At 40.3% G+C, this 10227-nt stretch overlaps 1 protein-coding gene across 1 annotated transcript; it reads right to left on the reverse strand.

Moving 5' to 3' along the window:
• Positions 1-3057: 3057 nt before the first annotated feature.
• LOC131946219 (putative G-protein coupled receptor B0563.6) lies at positions 3058-4155 on the reverse strand. The gene has a single exon (XM_059306893.1). It carries the CDS (start codon positions 4153-4155, stop codon positions 3058-3060), a length of 1098 nt encoding a protein of 365 aa, XP_059162876.1.
• Positions 4156-10227: the final 6072 nt, after the last annotated feature.

Consider the following 10227-nt stretch of genomic DNA (forward strand, 5'->3'; position numbering starts at 1 on the left):
TACTTATTGCACAAGTATTAGGATAATTAAATTAGGCATATTGAGTAACATGCACAATTTGAAATAAGAAAAAATAAAATTGAATTTTCATTGGACAAATCAAAAAATGCACGCTTTTATCGGTAAATGTTTAATTAAATGTAGATCTAGATATGACCATCGCGGGAAAGGTAATTGAAACAGAATTGAGATGAATTCCACTTCTCAACTGCCCCGTTATGTTTTGGGCAAAAACGGGAAAACATGATGCACACATTATACAGCACGATTATTGTGCAAGCTTCAAACCACTTTCGTCGACACTATTTAACGTTATATTACACTTCCATTCACAACTCTATCTACTTGGCCCACAATAGCCAGTCAGGACTCACAAAACACCTTTTCAAGAATAACCCCTACCCCCTAAAAAAAAAACACAGTTCGGCATTACACGTACAAAAACAATTCTTTCAACTACAAGGTAGTAGTTGTTTTTGAGATTACAAGTATTGAAAAGATATGTTTAAACAATCTAGTCTAGTTATCTGGATATAGACTCTATGTTGTAAAACACAAGTCTTAAAGCTGCTGGTACGATAGTGCAAACAACACGATAGTTAGAAAGGCTAAGACAAGCTCAAAGGTATGAGTGAGAATATGTCGGGCCGGAAAAGATACGTTTAAAAAAATTAAACAATATATATTGAAGTAGTTTAATTTTCAGAAAAATAAAATGTTTTATAACCATACGTGAAAAACGAGATCCCCCCATATTCTATTGCAAACGACCTGATAATAGTTGACAAATGTCATGTCATATGTTATTAAATGACAAAACGCCAATACTTTAAAGCTTAATGTATTAGATTTATGACGAATTCATTTTAAAAAGACAAAACAAAATAAGAAAAAGTGTATGGAGAATATTATCTGGAGCTAATTCTAACTCTACTCAATTTAAGTGCGTACAGGAAATATTCAACTACTTGATAGGAGAAAGTTTCCTGTAATAACAAGGTTGGAAAAAAAAATAACCAGTTTATATCGCCATGAGTACAACACAATTAACCATCAATAAAATGCCAATAAATGTTGGGTCAATAATCAACATTCCCACTCAGATATAATGGTTCACAGGCAATCACAGGGACCATGAATTAGAGTATATCTGTTTCGCTGATCTGGTAGGATTTAGCTGACGTGACATCACTTTCCCAGCCACCTCTACTTTCCCTAGTTAAAACCAGATACCAACTCGAGATCTTCGTGTTGGTGTTAGTGTGCCCTGACACTCGGCCACGCAATTACACTCATCCAGGCAGCTCCAGCTGACTTGACTAATATTACGTCTCAAAATCGTTTGTCTACGTGCAATTAGATAATGAAAATGGCTACAGGACATTACCCCCCTGGATATTTCCCCCCCGGACATTTCCCCCCCCCCCCCCGTATTTACCCCCCGGAGCAATTACCCCCCCCCCCCCCTGTCAATTACCCCCCTGTCAATTACCCCCCCCCCCCCCCCCCGGGGAATTACCCCCCCCCCCCCTCTCAAGTTAAAATCCTAACTCTAACTAGAATTTTATACCTATATACTACTTTAATCCAAACCGTAAGAAAAAGACCAAAACCTAAGCATCCACCTTAGCCTAAAACTTCACACAAAACCAAAACCAAAGCTAGACACAACCCTAACCCTAAAACTAGCTCTAACCCTAACCCTAACCCTAACCCTAACCCTAACCTTAACCCTAACACTAGCCCTAACACTAGCCCTAGCCCTAGCCCTAGCCCTAGCCCTAGCCCTAGCCCTAGCCCTAGACCTAGCCCTAGCCCTAGCCCTAGCCCTAGCCCTAGCCCTAGCCCTAGCCCTAGCCCTAGCCCTAGCCCTAGCCCTAGCCCTAGCCCTAGCCCTAGCCCTAGCCCTAAACCTAACCCTAAACCTAGCCCTAACCCTAACCCTAACCCTAACCCTAACTCTAACCCTGTCCAGGGGGGGGGGGGGGTAATGTCCTACTGGGCGGGGGGTAATTGACAGGGGGGTAATTGACAGGGGGGGTAATTACTCTGGGGGGTAATGTCGGGGGGGGGGGAAATATCCGGGGGGTAATTGACAGGGGGGAAATGCCCTGTTCCCAATGAAAATATATTTTAATTATAATTAGAAACTTGTATTGTCTACCTTAGTGTTACAGTGTAGTTGTAAACAACATAACGAGATTTCAACCGCTATTTGGAAATTTTTTATTTTAACATAAGAACTATATAGAACAAGTATGTGATCTTATCGTTTTAATGCATTTAGTCATTAATGATGTAGTCAGTCGACTAACCTGCAAATACATTATTAAATTTGTGTTTAGTGGATCAAAAGTCATTTCAAAAGTGGACATTTCGCAATTTAAATGAATTTTATACAAATACTATCTTTAGTATATAACAATACAGATATTTCGTATGTGGAGATGAAAATAACATGCAGTGCCTAGAATGCTTTTAGAATTCCTACTTTTCATACGCTATCGGTAATATACTTCCTACAACACAATAAAGTATTAAGTCAACTTGTTATGTGCCATATATGCTGTTAAGCCCGATTTCACTTCCGCCTGTTTTGTTTTTTAATTTGCTTCCAAAGCATTTGCCCACCCAAGAACAAACTACAAGGTAGCAGTTATTTAATTTTGGAGTTTTCTCTCCAAGATGAGTTGCTGTCCACACATATCGAGCCTCGGGACTTTTCAGTTTAGCAACCATGAGCTTTACCAACCAGTGTTTCTTCCAGACTTTTTTCTCCGGGGGTGCACTTGAAATTTTCGGGGGCGGCGGACAATAATTTCCGGGGGGCGGATACTGTCAAAAGTATATATTTTCTATATAAATTCCATTTCGTTCGGGGGGGGGGGGGCGGTAGACTTTCTTCGGGGGGCGGTACCCCCCCCCCCCCCCCCCCACCCCCCGAAGAGATGCCTGGAAGAAACTCTGTTACCAACCCGACCACGCTAACCCTCATAAACAATATGAATATACTCTATTAAACAAATTTACAATTAGCTCCTTAAAACTGCATGTGCGTTACAATTTCCAAACAATAATTTTTACAAAATCATTTCTAAATTTGGGATTTAAAACGATGTAGATAAAAAAGTTGCTTGAACTACAGAGAAGAAGAAGTAAATTCTGGAACTCTTCAACCACGTGCGTCATTTCCGTTCCGCTCATGAGCTCTTCCGTGTACACGTAGGAGACGACAAAGTACGCGATGTTGGCGGCTGCAAAGGTCAGCGAGACCGTCATTAGGGTTCGAGTCACTCGAGACTGTCCGGCCGTCCTAGAAGTTGATATTTTTCGCCGTTTGTGCATGGTGATTTTGACTTTAACGCCGATGATGAAACTGCCGACGATGGTGAACGACACTGGTATTATGCAGCTGATGAAGTTTAAGACGAGTGTGTAAAAGAGGTAGATAATATCGATGTTATCGATGAAAAAATCAGATCGGATGTAGAATCCGAAATATTGATCCTCGCTCAAGATTGAATACTGAAATACCACGGTGGTATTGGCGATCAAACACCATGGTAACCAGACAACAAACATAACGACCACTACAATCACTGCCCTGTTGCATGTCATCACGTTTTTAAACTGCAGAGGAAAGACGACTGCGATGAAGCGGTCGACCATGATGGCTACGGGTATGGTGGTAGACACGTAGCTCCCCCACGACGAAATGACTAGGACGGTTCTGTCCAGCAGGAAGCAGACGTAAGAGACCTGCTCCTGGAACATCCAGCCGTAAGCCACGCCCCCAGATTTGGACGGCCCCAGCGCCATCAAGAGGTACAGGACACTGACGTTACCCAGCAGGTACATAGAGTCCGATAATGCCAGAGCCAGGAGAAATACGTTGGAAGATTTTCTCAGCCCGTTCTTGACCAGGATCAGGAGGCTGAAAACGTTGCCTAGCAACCCGACGCTGGCGACGGTAGGGTTGACGATACATGTCATGACCTGGAACAAGGTGACGACCTCTTGGTTGAAACAGGAGTCGAGGAAAGGGTTTTGTGCGCGGTCGTTTACTTGCGGTGACGTACGGTTTTCTTCTAGAGTTTGCGTCAGCCCTGCAGCTTTGTCCCCGCGAACCCATCGTGTCTCCGTGTCATTCGCCATTTCCTAGCGGTCAACCCTCACACGGTCACAAGGTGCCTCTCACCCTAGACGCTTACAGTGTTGTAAGGCTCCAAATGTTTGCAAAAACTAAATTTCCTGTGTCATCGTCTTTTTTAAAAAAAAATTTAATTATCCCACAACCGGACTCACGTCTTCGTTGTCTGAATTCACTGTTTATAATCAGCACGTTTCAGAACAATACTAAATTAGTCTAGATAATTAGCAGATGAATAATTGCACTGATTAGTATTAAAAATATTCAATGATAGAAGCCATCTGTACGTTTTAAGTTTTTATTCTAAAATAAAAATAAAATGTTTTCTACACGTCAGATACCAGTGGTTCAAATACAACAAAGATTTTTGTTTAGGATTGTTTTCACAATTTTTAACCTAATAAAGGTTTTGAGCTTTCCTGTTTCTAAATAGTCTATAGAATTAAAGTTTAGATCTACTGCTTTAAAGCTGACTATATTATATAGTCTTAATTTTTTGTTTAATGAAAATGTTCATATTACAATAATATCTAAATGTAGATTTGTATAAAGTTTAGCAGGACCTAAAATAATTATATACAAGGAAGAAACAAAAAAATCGATAATCAATAATCATGTTAACAATTTCACACGTACTAGCTATAATACACACGTTGTTTGAGATATGGTGAAATGAATAGTATAGTACGAATACTAGTTATTTCCCTTTACAAATAGTAATCTGGAACCCCCCCCCCCCCCTTAATCGAAATAGTTTCCCCTAAATGTAAGGCCAGTGTTTAGCGTATTAGAGCAGCACATTGTTTATTTGTAGGCAGTGTTTTTCTGGCTTTTTTTTCTTCCCTCCCACTGAAGAGATGCCTGAAAGAAACTCTGTTTGTAGGGTTACTGCTTTGACTAAAATCTTTGCGATGTATAAAATACAAAGATGTTATTCAGAGAAGAGACACAGAAACGCCATTGTTCATATCGATACAACCAAATCACATTCGTTGTATTCAAAATGATTATTCAAAACATATGACGGTGCTAATTTAATTGTAGAGTAAAATGTATCGAAATGTCCCACCCTGCAATCGAGTAAATAATATATATGGGGTGCAGTATGCACTTTTTTGTTCTCTTCGATAAAGAGCACACTAATCAATAAAATAAGTAAACAGAAGTGCGATTTTTTTCCCACTGAAGCTTGTAACATACCTTGCGGCAAGATTTACTGTAATGTTGGGTTGTTGTATATTTTTTAAACTTATAACGATTTAGGCCTACTTTATATACAATTTGTGATCATGTACGATAGGTCCCTTAGAGATTCTACTGAACACAGTCCAAACAAGAAAATTTAGCTGGTATGGGCATGTCACAAGATCAAACGGCCTATCCAAAATAATAATTAAAGCAAGGCTCTGTGCCTGGAGGGAGATGAAGGGGAGGCAAAGATGGCGCTGGATGGAGGACACCAAGGATAGGACGGCGCTGGATGGAGGACATCAAGGAGGACATCAAGGATAGGACGGGGCTGGATGGAGGACATCAAGGATAGGACGGGGCTGGATGGAGGACATCAAGGATAGGACGGGGCTGGATGGAGGACATCAAGGCAAAGACGTCGCTGGATGGAGGACATCAAGGATAGGACGGGGCTGGATGGAGGACATCAAGGATAGGACGGGGCTGGATGGAGGACATCAAGGATAGGACGGGGCTGGATGGAGGACATCAAGGCAAAGACGTCGCTGGATGGAGGACATCAAGGATAGGACGGGGCTGGATGGAGGACATCAAGGACGATATCAAGGATAGGACGGGGCTGGATGGAGGACATCAAGGAGGACATCAAGGATAGGACGGGGCTGGATGGAGGACATCAAGGATAGGACGGGGCTGGATGGAGGACATCAAGGATAGGACGGGGCTGGATGGAGGACATCAAGGATAGGACGGGGCTGGATGGAGGACATCAAGGATAGGACGGGGCTGGATGGAGGACATCAAGGATAGGACGGGGCTGGATGGAGGACATCAAGGATAAGACTGGGCTGGATGGAGGACATCAAGGATAGGACGGGGCTGGATGGAGGACATCAAGGATAGGACGGGGCTGGATGGAGGACATCAAGGATAGGACGGGGCTGGATGGAGGACATCAAGGATAGGACGGGGCTGGATGGAGGACATCAAGGATAAGACTGGGCTGGATGGAGGACATCAAGGATAGGACGGGGCTGCCCGTCTAAGAACTAATCAGAGCGGCATAGGTCAGAGATGGATGGCGGAGATTTATAAGGTCAACTGTGGCTTAAGGGTTGATAATGATGATGATGATCACAAGAGATGCAGCTGTTTATCATAGAACTCAGTGATGTCGTTATATGTGTGCTCCACAGTGACGTCGTTATATGTGTGCTCCAAAGTGACGTCGTTATATGTGTGCTCCAAGTTTGCAACTGGCTGTCTCGTCATATTTGAGCTAAACTAAGCTCAATCATGTTAAACTGTATGTAAACGGACTTTGATATAGTCACGTAATACTTAATTAATTGTGTTTGAGGAAACACTAGCCGACATTGCAATTAAGAACGAAGAAAAGGAAAATAAGCTCCGGTTTTAGTCAGTAAATCAAAGCTCTTATCCTAGTCCGTACTTCTTAATTCAGTGATATGCAGATGTTTTCTTTTCCAAATCATACAAACAGGAACACTCGCAATGCTTTTCTTGCAAACTGCTCTGGTCTCCTTTCCCCTAATGTCAGGGTGAAATGTTACAACAAGCAACTTGACATAGACAACACACCTTGACCCAAATTTTGACACCGTGACATTGACAACACACCTTGACCCAAATTTTGACACCTTAAAATTGACAACACACCTTGACCCAAACTTTGACACCCGGAAATTGACAACACACCTTGACCCAAATTTTGACACCCTGAAATTGACAACACACCTTGACCCAAATTTTGACACCGTGACATTGACAACACACCTTGACCCAAATTTTGACACCCTGACATTGACAACACACCCTGACCCAAATTTTGACACATTGACATTGACAACACACCCTGACCCAACTTTTACCAAGCACATAACAAGCAGATTTTAGTGAGTAAAATTTTATTTGTTCTAATATTAAAATATTAAAATGTCGCTCACCGTTTGTATTTACACTTTGGTATTTACATCAACAATTTAAAACAACTTTTCAACATTTTCTTTCAACATATAGCCTATTATATCAACATATTGTGAATCATTTCAACATTTCCTTTTAACATATACCCTATTATATCAGCATTCTGTGAATCATATCAACATTTTCTTAATTTTATGTCACTAACAATAAAATCAAACAGCAGACGTTTTCAAATTCAATATTTTCAAACGGTATATCAGATCCAATTTTTACATCATTTCAATATTTTCGTGCTATAAATCCATTTCCAAATTTTCAAACTGAATATCATGTCAATATTATCGAAATGAATATCATTTCAACCTTTTCAAATGGATATCCAAGTGATTGTCGTTTTACCAATTTCTTTCAAAATTATCTAACAAATTGAAGTTCATTTGAATGTTATATAACAGTCTGTATATCATCGGTCAACAAAGAAAGACATTTAGTCTAAACCTTAACACCTAGACTAGGCTTGGCTTAAAAAACGATGCGTTCATACTAAAATCATCGGGTAGTTTCATGAAAAAAGGACACGAAACTTTTCAATCGATGGAATAATATCTAGAAACGGACTTGTTAAAAGAGATTTTTTTTCTCCATCAAAACATCTGAAAATCTCTTGCAAACAACAAGAGCAGACGAGAGATCAGCCACCGGTCTGATTGTAAACTTTGAATTTGGGTTCGAGGCTAAACACCAACGTCACGAATGCCCATCCAATGCGGGTTGAGGCTCCTGTTTCCGCCATTTTCGACATGCAATGTAACGCACAATTTCCAGGACCAGATGAACTATTTCAAATAGACTAATGACAGACAGGCCGGTCCAGAGGCCTATAGACCCGCCGATGTCGGAAAGAAAATTTGAAAACTGAAAAAGAAAAACAAAAGATTATTTTTTTTCAAAGCCAATCTTTTTATTTATGAAACGTTGAATTAGTTGGATTTGTAACAATTTTTAATAATTAAAATAACGGTATGTGCATTGCTTTATTAAATCAATTTTTTAGCATTAGTGTAAGTTTTAAAAAAAATTATTTCAGTTTGACGAAAACTTAAAAGATAAGTAATAGTTGAGTCTACGTTACAATGGTGGAGTTTAAACTTGGGCATAGTTAGGTTTTCAAGGGCAGAGGTTTTTTTTCCAGTCTAACCCCCCCCCCCCCCCCCTCCCCGAGAACGAAATGTAATTTATATAGAAAACATACTTTTAACAGCCCCTTCCCCATCCACCACAGGAGAGAAAAAAAGTCTGGAAGAAACACTGCTCTGTGGGAGGGGGAGGGGTGGACGGCGAGAGCATAAACGAGCGCCAACTTTTCACTTTATTATCAAGGTAATGACCAACAAACTTTATTTTCAGTGTTAGCTGATAATGTGATCTAACTGAAAACATTTAGGTACAGGACACCGTTGCTCTCACTAGCCCCCTCCTCCCTCCCCATGCCTCTAGTTTGGACCCACCTCATAATTAGGCTGGTCTGTCAGCTCTTCATAATTCAGGTCCTCGAAGTAGACGCTAAGCTTGACCAACTCTTGTCTGAAATAAGGAGAGAAAGTCAACAATGAATCAACACAGTAAACGCTCTATTCAAATGGAACTCGATAGTGAGAGGAAAATATGTTTATAAAAGACATACCACGACTGTTGTTTTAATTAACAAAGTCTCTCTTGTAATTTATTTTTCATTTATCGGAACAAGTTGTGAAATACTTTGACGATAAAAAGTATTTTTTATTTAAAAAAAAAAAGAAGGATTAATTTATCTGCTGTTTTTATTTTTTTAAGGATTGGTGTATACACCTTCCCATAAAATCAGAAAAAAACATAAATAAAATAAATAAAATAAAACAGCCCAAACCCATTTTGGATGTCGGCCTTTTTTATGTCGGCTTTATAGTCTATCAGCTTTATGTTCGCTCTGCCTTTTATGTGTTGGCCTTTTGTCCTCGTCGGTCTTTTGTCCATGTCGGCCTTTTGGGTGTCGGCCTGTTTCCTAAATTCCCAACTAAACCTCTTATCTAAACCTACTAGTTAAACCTACCAATCAAACCTATCAACTAAAACTATTAACTAAACCAACTAACAAACCAAACCTACCAAACAAACCTACCAATTAGAAAGAATTAAACTTACCAACTAAACCTACCAATCAACAATCAAACCTACCGTATCTCAGCATTAGTGGCATTAGTATCATTACAAACAGCTGGTGGGTTTACCCTGCAGATCTCAGGTTTGATGTACTCCTGGGGATGACAGGCTACACAGGTAATGACAGGAAGGAAATGTAATGACAAGCATGAAGTGTATTGACAGGAAGGAAATGACAGGCATAAAATGTAATGACCGGCAACACGGGTTATGACAGGTAGGAAATATAATGTCCGGTAAGCAATGTAATGACAGGCAGAAAATGTAATTGCATGAATTACATATAATGGCAGGCATTACATGTAATGACAGACATTAACTTCAAATTAGGCAGCTTAATGCTAACAACCTAACCTTCATGTTCACTAATGCTAGTAAATGTTCAGTTAACTTAAGTTAGCTTTAGTTAGCTACTTTTCTACACTACACTACAGCATTGGGTAGGTAATGTAAAACACCCGGAAAAGACGTAACCAAGTCAGGCAAAACTTATCATTTGGGTTACTTTTGGAGCATCTTACAGGACATGTGAGTGAGTGGAATTATTCTAGCATTGCTTGCCCTAATAAATACTGTATGGCGGCGTGGTAGGGGTAGTAGAGCGCACGACCTCTCTGCTTCGATCTAACACTGAAGGTTACACACTTTTGGAAAAGTAGCTGACCAAAGAGCTGACCACACTATCCCTTTATGTGCCGCGGTTACAGAAACAGGTGAACTCTACTTCTTCTGAAATACTG

The sequence above is a fragment of the Physella acuta genome, unplaced genomic scaffold, assembly GCF_028476545.2.
Source record: "Physella acuta isolate Inbredline_101_S28 unplaced genomic scaffold, ASM2847654v3 ptg000548l, whole genome shotgun sequence".
Classification (NCBI taxonomy): domain Eukaryota; kingdom Metazoa; phylum Mollusca; class Gastropoda; family Physidae; genus Physella; species Physella acuta.

Bases quoted from the DNA above. Each gene is read 5' to 3' on its own strand.
- LOC131946219 (XM_059306893.1), bottom strand. From the start codon at position 4,155: ATGGCGAATGACACGGAGACACGATGGGTTCGCGGGGACAAAGCTGCA.